The 15,968-nt window shown below is 34.7% G+C and overlaps 2 protein-coding genes across 2 annotated transcripts in view; both read left to right on the top strand.

Annotated features, from left to right (window-relative positions):
* Positions 1 to 12,515, top strand: LOC114528913 (pro-epidermal growth factor-like). Its single transcript, XM_028550624.1, has 9 exons — positions 1 to 43; positions 3,791 to 4,175; positions 6,942 to 7,330; positions 7,840 to 7,959; positions 8,448 to 8,564; positions 9,741 to 9,860; positions 10,595 to 10,711; positions 12,000 to 12,116; positions 12,391 to 12,515. The coding sequence occupies exons 1-9, from the start codon at positions 1 to 3 to the stop codon at positions 12,513 to 12,515; spliced, it is 1,533 nt and encodes a 510-aa protein (XP_028406425.1).
* A 2,774-nt stretch (positions 12,516 to 15,289) lies between these two features.
* The window catches only part of LOC114528912 (cubilin-like), a 40,170-nt gene continuing 39,491 nt past the window's right edge, over positions 15,290 to 15,968 (top strand). Inside the window, exon 1 of the mRNA XM_028550623.1 lies at positions 15,290 to 15,449. Coding sequence (XP_028406424.1) covers positions 15,290 to 15,449 — 160 coding nt within the window. The remainder of the gene's footprint in view (positions 15,450 to 15,968) is intronic.

Genomic DNA, 15,968 nt, shown 5'->3' with positions numbered 1-15,968 from the left:
ATGCATGCAATTGAGTTTCAGACGAGAGTCGAGCGGCAAGCAGGTAAGGACTGAGCTACTGACCGAAGTAGGCCACGTTGAGCGCCATGGAAGCTATATGCAATTACCAGCCTGCTGTTAGGAAAAACCCCGTCGACGTAAAGAAATGCCAGAAATATTTTTACTTTCGAAATAAATGTGGATTGTACTGTAGATTGTAAATTGCTTTGATAAATGAACAACATATACGAACAAAGCACGACTTGCAACCGTCATTAGAGACCTTTAGCTTAACCAATATGACAAACCGCGAACAGCAAACGGTTAATTTCAAATAACATTTAAAATTAGATTTTTGACACATGCTCGCCCACAATTTATCTCAGTAATCATTCTATGTTTGAAAATAATGCATCAATTTTCGCGGCCTCAGAAACCTAGCATTTGTTTTGAAAATTCGACTGAAATGAATTTTTCTGTTTGCCGTTAGAGGGTTATCGTCAACGTCAAGCTAAAGGTCTCTAATAATTTGTTAAAAAGCGGCACAATTTCTGCCGTAACTAACACATACTAAACTTGTGTGTAAAAATATTGTCTATCAAAATATGAAACATATATGAAATATGAAATATATTTACGATATTATGGGCGGAGAAATGGATTTTATGTTCAAGTGAGCGCAGCGAACGAGTGGGAGATAGACTTATAAGGCGTTGGAGATAGACTTATAAGGTTATACACATGCAGGGTTGCTAGATTACTGATAAATAAACCCTTTGATTTGTTTGTTTTAAACAAAGAAAACAACGATTATGGTAATATCATTACCAGAAATTTGGTAAGAAATTATCAGAATATGGTAATATCATTACCATGGTGATTTGCATATAAACTAATTTGAATCTAACTTCAACAATAATGTCTTTAACTTTTACTATAAAATACATATAGCAAAAGTACAACACCTAAAATTGCCTTTACCCTGGATGTTGCCTACTGTTTGCAGACCTCTGGATTAATAGAACAGCCGTTTTGCAACGTTTTGATGATCGAATTACTTACCTTGGGTGTTTCTTCGTTCCGCCAACTGACTGTGTTCAAATGTGTATATACGCTTTGTATGGTTGAACTGCCTTATGAGATTGATAATATTTTTAATGTGCAACTGCAGAAAAAATCCGGGCCGCACAGGAAAATTCATATTAGGAATACGAAAGACAATACCTTTAACAAAATTTTTTAGTATATTACACGTCAATTCGTCAAGAATCAGCCGAAAATTTCGTCATAAAACGCCTAGAAAGAACGCATTTGAATTAGTGCAATTGCAAAGTTTGGCTGCAATTTTTGTAAAATACGAAAAATATAGCCATGTGAAGTTGGCAAATTTTGTATACTTTTGTATTACGCGCGGAAATGTGTAACTACATTGTATTTAGTTACAAACTTCCGGCCATAATACAAAAGTATACAAAAATCGACAACTTCGCACGGCTATATTTTTCGTAATTTACAACAATTCGCAGCCAAACTTTGCAGTTTTACTAATTAGTAAGCTCTTTTACCGCCGAGATAAGAAGTTAGTCTAAAGGTCGACACAGACCGGACGCGAAGCGGCAACGCGGCGCGAATTTTCAGTTTTCAGAAGCATATAAATTAAATTCTGGCATCAAAATTTAGACTCTATGGACGCTAGAGCAATCAAAATTTATTATTTTTATGTAATCTACAAGAAAATTTTGATAAGTTAAAATTTATTTACTTTTGAAAAATATAAAATGTTGAAAATTCGCGCCGCGTTGCCAATTCGCGTCCTGTCTGTGTAGGCCTTAAAGCGCAAGTCATCCATTAATTACAATTATGTATTAAAGCATTACTATATAGAGACCAACATTGCAAAGGAGAAGGGGGGGGGGGTAGTTAAAACCTAATGAGACATAGTGCTAGTCCGCACATGCAGTGCCATCAACTTATGGCCATGCAAGATTGTAAAAGCTTAATTGGGGGGGGGGGGGGGAGGGCATATTCATATATTCGTCTTATGCCGGACTGATTTCTTTTGTACGATATTGTTACCTTTGAGGTGCCTACGTCACGCGACGGTCAAACAATTAATTGCAATGCAATGTGGGAAACATGTAGGAAAATTAACCTCATTTTACATAGTGTGACGTAAGCACCTCTTAGTGTCTATTAAGTGGTCTAGTTATGGTCCTGAAATTTATGCCTCTTTCATGCTCCGTACGACTACTTACGAGTAATATTTTTACTTTTATCTTTTGCAAAACATATTGCAGAAGACAGTATTGTGCCAGCAGCCAATTGCCATTTAATGCCAGAGAGTGATGACAAATGTAAATATATCTCCTGTTTTTTGTAGATATGCGCGGTGTTTGGGTTTTCACCCTACTCATCGTCACTCTTTGGCAATTGTTTCCAGTAGAAGGTAACGTACAATATAGTTATACATATTAGTCGATGTAGTTGCATCTATATCGCGAACTGCACAAGTCTATTGCACGGCACTGCACACATTTCTGCAATATTTTTTCTTCAATGCTTCACTGTTGTTTATAAAATCAGTGTTTCATTTTGCCATTACAGAATAAAAATCGTGCCCGCAGTTTTCATTTCATTTGATCATTTTCTGTGATCACACTTGGCATTTTTTAACGACAGATCGCAAGGGATGCTTTCCACTTTCGCGTTTTTTAAACGCACGTAAAGCCTAAAACGTTCGTATATATAGTTTATTATATCATTTGAATTATTTTAAACCTTTACGTGCGTATACGTAGCTACGTACAAAAAACGCAACAGTGGAAACATGTCCCAATAACGTTTTAACACTTGCATGATTTAAATAATAATCCTGATATTCAAAACATGCAAAACATTTAGGGGCTGATTACATCGAGTGTTTTCAGCGCGGGCTGAGTTTCAGCCCGGGGTTGTTATAAATCCTAACAAAATCGCGCACGCGATTACATGACAAGAATTTAAGCTCGGGCTGAAACTTAGTATTGTTGCATGTCATGTTATCGTAAATAAGCTTAAACCCGGACAGAAAAATTCGCCTTGACAATGCTTTTTCGTTCGTTTATTTCATTTTTATATGTGCAGCTTATAGTCCCTAAAAAGGTCAAGTTATTGTCATTCGGGATTTTAAACCGCTTGAAGAATTGAAATAGGTCTATACTACCAGCCTTTACAAACTCAGCCCGGGCTGACACCATGTAATCAGCCCCTTAGAACTTGAAGTTGACCAATTTAAATTTCCAACTGTGAACGCAGAAACGTTTATATAGCGTGAACCGGGCTGAATGAAAAAAATACAAACCTTCACGCTCAGCTTCGCTTCAGCAAATAACTTTGACCTCGGTCTGAATAATTCTTGATATCATGCTCAGCCTCATCCGGTAATTGCTGCCAGTGATATTATAATGCCTGCTCTTATTTGATTAAAGCTTCAATTACCCAATCAATAAAAACGCACTTCTATTGCACGCAAAACAACTGTTTAAACCTTGGGCGTATTATAAAGCATTGTTGCTGTAGTTATTATGATCGGCGAAGTTTGCCCACAGGTTAAAAGATGCTTTGCCTACAAGGAATTGCTTTTCTGTTTGCGAAAACTTACACGTTACCGAAACTTATATATTCTGCTGTTTGCCTAAGGGCCAAGTTATACGCCGCATTTTGGTGGCGTCGAATGTAATTCAAACGCTAGATAATGAAATCGGATAGACCTCTACTTTTCCAGTTTGCACCACTTTTCTTTCAAATCATGCATAAAATTAACTTTTCATAGGAAACAATGGAGCTGAAATTGAATACATCTTCTATTCAAACGCCACTCACATTTCCTATGTTTCTATTGATGGTGGAGAATCTAAAGCCTTGGTGAAGACACCAAGCGCAACCCTTGCTTACGACGAACTGAACTACCGTCTTTGGTATTATAAGGACGGTGAGAAACTGTACAACTCAAATTTGGATGGGAGTGATTTGAAAAATGTTTCGGTTCCATCAAATTTCGGTCCCTTTGCTGTTGATCCAGCGAATCAAACTGTCTATTATCTCACCAAGACTGATTTTAACCTTAAATTGATTGACTATGATGGGAACGACTTACCAGATATTGGTGTGTCACCAGACGATGATTTCAGAGATTTGCAAATCGACCCTTATAACAGGTAAATTAAATTTTAATTTCAATTAATTTTGATATATCTATTTATTCAGTAGTAATGGTTAAAATGGTTAAAAGTTGAGCCTTCGAATTAAGAACAAATTGACATGATAGGTTGACGTTCTCAATATAAAAACTCTTAAACAATCAGAACGTTTATTTATTTATTTATCTGTTTATTAAATTTTGTCAGATACACACAAATTTATACAGTACAATAATAAGCACAAAAGATAGACAATTACATGTCAGGGTATACGCTACACCTTACGTCAATTACAGCGGCCTTTGACAATAATATACAACGTACACAGAATATATATATAAATATATATATATATATATATATATATATATATATATATATAGATATATATATATATATATATAGATATAGATGATATATTAGATCACTCTTGAATGAGTCAACTTGAATATTATGGACTGAATATGTAGTTGTAAACAGTATCTTTGTATTAAGCCTTAAGGTAAAAATAATTTAGTTCGCTTGTTGAATAAAACGGTAGACTTGCATGCTTTCTATTTTTAACTTATCCACCGTTTAAGCTAAACGGGCTTGATACAACCGGCCCCTGGATAAGAGCGATTTCTTAAATGTATTATTAGCAGTCTTGCACTTTGTGGTGAGCAACATTAAACAGTTGGCGTGAATTGATCTTTTTGTTCTTTCTTGGTTTTGAGTTTGTGGCAGAACGTTGTTGTCAACGTTTACCATCCCATCGGTATAGTTTCGAGCGAACAAAAGCAAAATAATTTATATAAGTATAATGTCTAGAGTAACTCTTCTAATGTAGCAACATTTTTGTTGCTTGAGCACAGTGTACCTCAATATGTTCGGAACATGTCAGATTGGATGTGGTCGATCCACATGTTCGTGATCAGTTCTTTCAGGACAGAATTACGCAGCTTGTAAGGGAAATCTATTTTGGTGAGCTTTCTAGTGATTCGCAAGACTTCAGATTTCTCAGCGCTCAGTTTAAGGTTCACATTGCTAGAACTTTCTTGGAAGTTTGTCAGATCTTAACGACGACGCGTCAGCAACAGAGTTTATATATAGGTTTGTAAAGTTTTGTATCGTCCGCAAAGGCTGCAATGTTTGAGGTGCTCACGGTTTCAGATAGGTGATTTTCATATAGAAGAAAGGGCAAGGGACCGAGGATAGAGCCTTGGAGCACACCAGATTTCACCGCAAGTGGTCGTGATGTTGCTCCAGCAAGTTACCAGATGTTGGTAACCTTTCCTTAGATATAACGAAAATACAGTCGATGCATTAGCTTAGTGTGACTATAACTTTATCGAATGCCCTCGACATGTCAAAATAGTTAACATCGTTAAAATAGTCAAAATAGTTAACAAGTATCAAGTTCTCGCGTTATAGCTTTTTTCCATATTATTTTTCAAAATTAAAAATTCTTTTCAAAGCATGCGTTGAAGAAGAGTGTTTTACATCTGCACATGCATAGCTTTTGAGAGTAAAACTGAAAACCATTTAGGTGTTTCTAAATTCCATACGATAATTACCGGTCTATTGTACTCACCATCATTAATGTTAAACAATCGAGTTTAAACACCCAGCAATTGAAGAAGTCGGAATTAATAGATCACGGCACAATTATTGTGCAAATTTTCGTTCCCCCCCCCTAATTAAGCGTCTATTATCTCAGCGACTGCAAAATCGTGCTGCCAGAGTTATAACGGGGTCTACTTTTGATATTCGATATGTTGATGTACTGAATATGTTACGCTGGGAATCTTTAGATAAAAGACGCAACTCTACTAAATCTATTTATACATATAAAATAATCCATGAGTCTTTGTATCTACCTGTTTAGTTTCTGCATGCTTTATGTAATTTTTGTATGTAACCATGATGTATCTTTTAACACGCTCCTATGAAAAAACAACTATGTTGATGAGGCTAGCGTGTCTAAATAAAGTTTTATGTATGTATGTATGTATCAGTGAACTCAAAAGAACTGGAAGGCTACCTCTGGCCGGAGATTTGAAGCCAAATTTTTGGGTCATGCCTAGTCTTTTCACGCAACTACACACGCGGTTTTTTGAAACTTCAAAAATAATACTTCAACATGCAAGCACTAAAAACATCTTTTAGAGAACATAAAGTGCGTTTTGCACAGTATTTTTGCGATAAAAGCATCCGTAAAAACTACAGAGTAAAGTATGCTAAATTTATCTGTATCAAACTCGCAATTAAATTGCCCTTTCTTATGAAAAACGTTGAACGAGGAGTAAAGCCGGGACAATTCAAAAGTGTTTGTGTGAATTCACTTATTTAATTTCATTAAGAAGTAGTGATCGTTTTCGAACAAATTGTTTACATTTTCCTTATAATTTCACCACGCCGCGGTTCGAGGTATGCTTTAGTCAGCATTGATTACAAAATTATAGCCTAAATCGTTAAAATAAACAATAAATCCGAACGAATGTAACTTCGCCGCTAAACAGTTCATGTTTTCCTTATGTTCACTCCTGAAAAGGCCCTCGCAAGAATGTCTCGCAACATGTATACGCGTGTCTGGAGGTAAAACACACGTGTGACGTGTCTGGAGGTAAAATTTGGCTTCAATAATTTTGGCTATTTTAATCAGGAGGTAGCCTTCCAGTTCTTTTGAGTTCAATAGTATATATGTATATGTAGCAATTTTAGAGCTGCGTAACTATGATAACACAACTGGATAATAAACGCATGAATATCAAATAATTTGATGTCGAATTTTTTTCAACCTAGATCAATATTTTTCACCACTGATATTACAAACAATCGAAATCTCATCCGGTACAGTCTTGCTGATGGAACTGATCAAACTCTTCACTCTGGTGTCAATGAAATAGGCACTCACCTTGCGCTTGATACCGTGAATAAAACCGTATATTGGATTCTATTCACTTCTGAGACAAATTACAAGATATTGAAAACAACGTACGATGGTCAGACTACACAGATAGGAACAGATCAATCAGGCAGTATTACAACCGTGGACATTGCAGATGGAAAAGAATATTATTATATCCTCGATACAACAGCATCAAAAATTCATAAATATAATAAATCGTCAGATGAAGTGGCTACTACGATTTCACTTTCAACTGAAGCAACACGAATGATTGTTGTATCGGGTAAGTTCCCGCAGAAATTCACTTTATATTCTTTTGAGTTCTTTTTCAACTAATTTTGATAGAATGATAGTATATGATTTTTGCATGCTTTTGCAAGTATTTTGCTTTTTAAAAACGACTTTCGCTTACCTCTATAGCTCTCGTTGTTTTGGAAATTAGCTATATAGAGGCTATCTACTCGATCCAATGTAAAATCCTATAATTTTTCGTATATACGTGCATATATACGTGTTTGAAAATGGCGGTTGCGTGACGAGTAGATATAATCTAGAGGAATAAAATTATACTAATTCAGGTAGTTTCCGAATTCTCGGCTAATTGCGTTTCCAAAACGAAGCGTGAGATGATTTTTAGGCTCTAAAATAAGCATACAATCATGGAATGTTTCATGCGCTTGTTCGGTTTCATAAACGGACTTATTTTAAAAACCTCAAAATTATCTTTCGTTTCGCTCAATCTCGTGTAACTGGGCTCATGTAAACAGGTCTTGAGTTGTTTTCTTCCTTTAGATAAAGACCATTGTGCTTTAAATAATATGTGTCCTGCAAACTCGACATGTACGAACTCTCCTGGCACTATTGTATGTACATGTGACACTGGATTCACTGGAAATCAAACATATTGCCAAGGTATACGGAAAGTGGAAGTTGGAAAGCACCAAACAGTACCGATTATAAAGGAAATTCTATCTAGCCTAATTTTAGAAGAATTCTCTGTATGAGGAGTGTCCATTAGACGACAAGTATTTAATAATTTTTTGAAATTTCCAAAATTGTAGCAAGGATTAGAACTGCATGATCACTATGACTCACCTTACCCTGATTTCAATATAGAGGTATTATTGAAATATGTACAAGTATAAACACAAACCTGTTGTTGTTTTCGGTAACAAAAATGTGTCAGTTGCACCCTCACGCATGATTGTTAACGCCTTACAATAATCGCCTAAAGTTCTACTAGTTTATGCAACTTGTTGACGCTCAAGTCCATGAGCAGCACAACATTTTCAGTCGTGTTTTAATTAATCAGGAACATATTGGTTGTTTTTAGAGTTGACCAGAAGTAATTTTGTTTTTTCTTATAAATTAAATATCGCATTTTTGTCCAAACTTCCTAGATATCGATGAGTGTTTAAATAGTCCATGTGGATACAATACAAACTGCACAAACACCTTCGGTTCTTATATGTGTGAATGTCAAACAGGATATGAGGGAAATGGAACAAACTGTACAGGTATAGCACCACTTTCTGTGGGATTGATTTAACATAATACTCAGCCGCACCTTTACGATTTTTAAGATTATGTGACACTGCACTCCATGTAGAATAAAGGTCATTAAGGGTCTTAACTAAGTTAACTTCAATGAACAACAGTTCAGCAACTTCTGTGGCTCAGAGGCAAGAGTATGGAATCAGCATTGCAACACTGAGACTCATCTTCGTTAAAGCAATGTAGCGTGATTAATGGATCAACTTGCGATCTATAGGTAACAAGAAGGAAATAAATCACCACAGCTAGAAAGAACACACCGAAATTTGTATACAAAAAAGTATACAAAATTGCCAACCTCGCATGGCTATATTTTCCGTTATTTACAATATTTTGCAGTCAAACTTGGTAATTTTACTAAATTTAGTACGCACTTTTTGGAAATTTCCTTTTTGTCGCCTAAATCAAAAGTTGGTCTGTTATGCAAAAGGGCCATTAATAAACCGAAATGATCAGCCAAATATTATCCACACCTGTGACTATATAACATATTCAATTGTTGGTTCCGTAAATACTTGCAAACATGAGAAATAATTATAGGATGATTTAAATAAAATTGCAACTACGTATTACGGAACTTGTGGTTAGAGCATTTTCATTGAGTGAGGTGATCAAAACATCAACGTCTAAAAGCTGTTCCTGAATGAAAACAAACTACTTTTCAAGTCGTCCGAACACTGGCGTTACCTTAAGACGAGTGATTAATCATAATCTAACGGACTTGCATTTGCTTGACAATTTTGATGACGTCAATTTTTGTATAACAGGTTATATTATATGGCTTTTCTAAATCCTCTATTCTGATTGGTTGAAGAGCTGTGCGTAAAAACCTATATCCGGGCCGTGGTGCGTATATTCCCTATATTTGGACCAGTATCCCGGATATCTCATGCAGTTCAGCCATATAGTAAACAGATTATTGCCCTCGCTTGTTCGATCTGTACTATGGAATATCAGACCGAGGCTAATCACACCTCACGCTCGGTCAATAATCGGTTAATATCCAGATAAATTCGTATAATTCCAGGACTGGATTATCTGACCTTGTGTGATTAATGGAGTGTAGGCTGAGAATAGATTTAGTAGAGTAATATTAAAAGTAAGCGATTAATAATTTCGTCCTTTTTTTCCTGTTAAAGATATTGATGAATGTTTGGCTAACCCATGTGGTTTCAATGCAAACTGTACAAACACTGGTGGTTCGTACCTTTGTGAATGTATATCCGGGTATGAAGGAAATGCAACAACAAATTGTACAGGTAAGAACTGGTTATCAATTAATATTTTCCATAGGCATTTGCAGGTATCTGGTTTATTGCCACAATTTTTCTTTTAAAAGCTTATGCGCAAGTTCAGTGTATTCTTCTTCAAGAGTTATTCACATGATTCCTAAACACCTATATTTCTAAACCAAGCCCAAAATCTTAAAAAAAAGAAAATGGTATTCTTATTGCACTGAGTCGTATAAAAACAGAAACTAATTTGCAATTATTTTCGAATTAGAAAAAAACGCTTAGATACGAAGTCGCGACAACCTGCTAAGTGGCATTCGCTTTCACAATTTCACAAATTATGTTCGATATATATTTTAATGGCCTTCCAAAACTAGCCTGCACGCGCGCTGACACGTCTAACGGGTAAAGGCGTTACTCCAGTACCATGCACCCGCTTCATCCGCGCGGGCAAAGCGGCTTTTGAAAATTTGCCCATGCGACCGTGACGGGCCTTTGAAACAAATCGCGCGTACGTAAAAAAGCCCTCGCGCGTGTAGAGGAAATTATACGTTTTTATATTAGTGCAACATTTCATTACGTTCTGGGCCATCAATTGTTTTTTTTAGGTCGGATAGTCAACACTGATTGGCTAATAATTGGGATTGTGTAAATCTTATTCCGATTACATTTGACGCCAGCCAATGAGAACGCACTGCCCAAGTGCACTGCGCACGTTTATATGCGCCCAGACTATCTTAAAACAACTTGTATTTTTACAGATATTAATGAATGTCTGGCAAACCCTTGCGATGTTAATGCAAATTGCACCAATAACAATGGTTCGTATGACTGCACTTGTCATGTGGGATACGAAGGCAATGGCACAATTTGTTCAGGTAAATCATTCTAAAACTTAAATAAAAAATCAATGCTGGCAAATGTTATATAGAACAGGGCAGTCTTTGGGAAAATCTCAAAGAGGTTGCGGTGAACTTCCTACCTTCCTATCTGATGTGTTTTTAAATAATCTCTCGAGCTTCTCTCTCCTTTAAGCAAATTCCCCCTACCGTTTTTAAAATTTAGGGTTGTCACGTATACGCATCTCAAATTATCACTGAATTATCACGTATACGCATCTCAAATTATCACTAAAGTTGCAACAGAGATATATAGAGATTACTTCATGGTTGGCGAGTGCGTACGATTTTTATGCACAAGTTGTGAAGGATCGCAATACGAACGAGTGAGCGTAGGGAACGAGTGAGTTTGCGATCCTTCGCAACGAGTGCATAATAAAAATCGTACAAACGAGCCAACCATGAAGTAATTTGTTTATTAAATGTGTATAGAGATCAATTTGACAACGACACGCTTTTAATAAACAAAAACACAGCGAACAACAAAATCGAAACTTTATGCATGAAAACATATTTATTACCGTTCAGTTTCTTTGTAATTTTGCTCAATAGAAGTTAGACATTCATTCCGAAAGATTTGAGAATGTGTTGAATGTGAAAATATCTTGAATATGAGAATTATGTTTTGAATATCACTCCTATATTTCGACGCTATCTTGAAAGAAAATGTTAACAAATTGCCGCCAAAATGACATACGACAATTTTTCACGTGTGAAGAATATCGTACGTCCAATCAAAAGCCGTGTATGGCATTTTTTCACACGTGAAAAACATCGTGCGTCCAATCGAATTGCATGAAATTAATTTACACAGTGAAATACGTCATTCTGCTGTGCATAAATCTCTATACACGTATGATAAAAATATATGTATTAATATATTTCATTATTATTATTATTATACATTCCATATTATTTGTCGTAGATCGTCTATCATAGAGCAATAAACATGTGGTTTTTAATTCGTATTTAAAGGCAAATCAGGATACTATTATTAGAGACGCCGTTTCGGCATAAGAATAGTCCAAAAATTTGTTGAAGATGTAAGCAAAGAGATCGAAGCTCGAACAATAAAAAGAGTGAAACATGATGAAAAGTGAATAGAAGTAGAATAGAAAAAGAAACATTGAGAGGGGAAAGGATGATAGAGATTCAAAACGGTTTCATTATCGCAAAAGCCACTTTTAGTGTGAAAAGTAGCGTTATGTTATTAAGTAACTGCTGAAATGCCTGAATTTGCTACACCTTGTGATACATTGTTTCTCAGATGTCAATGAATGTGAAATGGATGCATGTGGTTTTAATTCTAACTGCACAAACACCAATGGCTCGTTTATTTGTGAATGCCAAACTGGATTTGAAGGAAGTGGAATAAATTGTACCGGTAAGACTTTATTCAATATAGATATATTAAAGGTTTTGATGTACGGGTAAGGTTATTGCCATGTTTTTACCACTTTCTGTTTTAAAGTAAGGCGAGACAATGCACTTTTTGACGTCTCGACGTAAAGACAGCAGCATATTTGCCACTTGATGCAGAGCTATTTACATATGCAGGATAAGCAAAAAATTATCTCATCACAATGAATATTTACAATGTGTAATTACAAGATATCGCCAAAACTGGATGAATTAAAGAATTCAATTTTTTTTTTCAGACATAGATGAATGTCAGTCATCCCCTTGTGGTTACAATGCAAATTGCACCAACATTGATGGTTCTTATGAGTGTGAGTGCCAGACTGGATATACAGGAAATGGAACAAACTGTACAGGTATATAATTATAAGCTAGGTGCATCGCCTTTGTACAATTTTGTAGTCAACATTTCATGCACAATGTGGAAAGAACTTTCTTGTGCTATCATATTGTGTTGACAAAGATATATTTATATGATTAATTATTAAAAAAAGGTTTCTTGCACTAAAATCATTCATTTTCTCCCTACAGATATCAATGAATGTCAAACAAATCCTTGTGATGGAAATGCAAATTGTACTAATAACGATGGCTCATATCTGTGTACCTGCAACGAAGGCTATTCTGGAAACGGCGCTAGCTGTACAGGTAAACATTGGGTGATATACGAGAGCGTATCAATACAATATACTTTAAGATTTTAGCAAAACTTTGTTGTTTCATTAAAAATCCGGAATTGCATTGTACGAAATGTTGCCTCAGTTTTCCTAAGTGTTATGAAGAGTGTGCTATGCATACACCATGCTAGCATTCCTTCACTTCCAACACTTTCTTGGTGTGAAAAGAAAAATTCTCTACCTACACAAACTTAGTGTATGTTTACATTTAAACGGTGTAATTTTACCTAAATCTTTAGGTAATATTATACTTTACGATAGGGTTAATGTACACCTACATAGTGTTATCCCTTAAAATTTCGTATAACATTTCACCTATGAAATAGGAGTTTCATATATGAAATGAACATGTTCATATATGAAATTAAACACTTCATACATGAAATTTGATTTTCACATATAAGAAATGCTACTTTCATATTATATGAAATTTATTTTTTTTAACATGAGTTTTCGTATGTAAAAAACTATTCACAAATAAAATTTTTGGCTTCAACAAATGAAATAATTTAAACTGTGTATGACGTTCATTTTCACATGTGAAAAGTAAATTATATATAAATGATTTTGGTTTCACATTAATCACCACATGTAAAATTTTGGTTTCCCATCAATCAGATATGAAATTTTGGTTTCACATACGAAATTTTTGGTTTCACATATGAAATTATTTAAATATCGATATCATATGAAATTTTACGTTCGCATGTGAAAAATATGTTTCATATAACACGAATTGTTACTTTCACATATGAATTTCAATTTTTTTATATGACATTTTCCTTTATGTAACACGATTCATATACATGAAATCTTGCATCTTTTCATCTTGCATCGATCTGGCTTCTTTGATAAAATGATTTAAATCGTCACCATTCATGTCATTAAATTTCACCTGTACATGTGAAAAACAAAATTCATATATGAAATGCTAGCTTCACATGTGAAATTTGTTTCACATATGAGTAATTTTAATCTGATACATATGAAATTTCTTTCACATGCAAAATTGCAAAAAGATCATAATTTAGTAGTTTTCATTTTCATAACATTATTGCGTATTTTTTTTCGTGATATCCATCTTTAATGTATAAGGAATTTTGGTTACCTATGAAATTACTTTCGAGCGCAAAGCTGTTTATGAAATGCCTTGGTCTCTACAGGGACATTATCAGAAGCGGAAAACACGCGTTATATTTAAAACTAGGAAAATTATAAGTACGGCAGTTGTATCTCAAAACACGTAATGCGTCAAAATTGGACGCCAGTCCCGATTGCTACCCGGAGAGTGCTAGATCGGTATGCTCATATTACATCACGTCTCAAACTTTTTGCTGGCTATGGTCACAGCTATGGTGGTAAATGCCAATGGTAATTGGTAAATATGGTTTGGGAAACTGGTTTTCGCATCAAAAATTTAATACATATCCGTGTGGAATAGTCGAAATATCGATGTAAATCTGTGGATTAAGAAGCATTCTTTGCTGATGATGTGTTTATGTGGTCTAGTAAAGAATGGTTTTAAAGAAGTTAGTCAGGTATTTAATATTGTTTGTGTTGATCACTTGATCTTTATATATATATTCGCTTTTATAACTCGTCGCCCAAAATCACGGTAATCACAGATGAATCACGGGGAATTTGTTCAATTTATATTGATTACTCTTAATTCTTTTTCATATAACAGTAACATGAAAATACGAGGGAATTTATATTGTTCCTTATGTTATTTTTTACACATGAAAGTATTGACGGGAAAGCCATTTCTTGTCTGAGTCTGACTCAGACTGACTTAAAATCATTACATACAGTAATCAATCTCCAGGATTAACAATCAGTGGAATAATATTTTTAAAATTTTTGCGGTTTTCAATTAGCTGAAAATTAAGATTTGTTCAATATGAACTGACTAAAGTACTGTTATTGCAAAATAATGTTGAGAATAATAGTAATGCAATTATTTTTTTTTACAATTAGTTGATGCCTACACCACCTGCTTTGGTTGAGGTGGACAGAGCCAAAAATTAATAAAAATGGACAAATATACTGTTGGCGGCCATTGATTTAGAAACACACAAGGAATCATCTTTGGCTGGCAAGGAAAATAAAGACAAACAACTTGATCACTACTGTGAAGTACGCACCACATTCAACACAACATTAAACAAGATAATCAACAGGATATTCAAGATCACTGTAAATTATGACTAATTTCTATCATTCAAACGTTCGAAATTCAAATATTGTTTAAAACTCTTTCCAAACATTTATTAAAAGGATTAATGCTCTAAATTCATCAATTGGAGATTAAACTTTATACCTTAATTGTAACAACACAGATGAAATCAACTGCCCCAAAAAAAGAGATTTTGTACCAACATTTTTATCCATAAAAATGCAAAATGATAAAATGATAAAATTAGCAATAAAAATATTGGTGCAAAACCTTTTTTTTGGGCACATGTTGATTTTGTCTGTTTTGTTAAAACCTATAAAGTTTCAACCCCAATTGATCGGTTTCAAAAAATATTTGAATGTCAAACGTTTGAATGATGGAAATAAGTCATATGGTGATTTTGAATATGGTGTTGATTATCCTGTTGAATGTCATGTTGAATGTGGTGTGTACTCCACATTGGTAAGTTGATCTGGCTAAAGTTCAAATGATAAAAGGTATGTAAATACACTTTATAATATGGTTAATATGTTTGACCTCCTGTAAATTTAATAGCAACTAGCATGATTTTACCTTAGCCATAGAAGCTTAGTATACTAAAGTCGTGATAAAGCTGGTAAAGTTTTGTGTAGCTACATAGCAAAATAGTCTTGTATGATGAAATTAGTTTATAATATTAAAGTGAGATAACATGAGTGCATTCAAATGAACTGATATATTTACTTTTTATTAAGGCGGATTTCCACTTACAGCGAAATCGTTCGCCAGCGAAATATTTGCATACTTTCTTTTGAATTTTAACAGCATAAATAAATTAGTTCGACTTGACTGTTCCGAATTCAAAAGAAAATATGCAAATATTTCGCTAGCGAACGATTTCGCTGTAAGTGGAAATCCGCCTTTAGAATGTGTGAGGCAGAGCAGAGCAGCGAAGATAGTGAAAAGGAATGCTATGTGTAAACAG

Source organism: Dendronephthya gigantea, unplaced genomic scaffold (genome assembly GCF_004324835.1).
Source record: "Dendronephthya gigantea isolate DGI-Jeju-01 unplaced genomic scaffold, DenGig_1.0 000052F, whole genome shotgun sequence".
NCBI lineage: Eukaryota > Metazoa > Cnidaria > Anthozoa > Malacalcyonacea > Nephtheidae > Dendronephthya > Dendronephthya gigantea.
The sequence above is the reverse complement of the archived record's forward strand: the minus strand, read 5'-3'. Positions and strand labels throughout refer to the sequence as shown.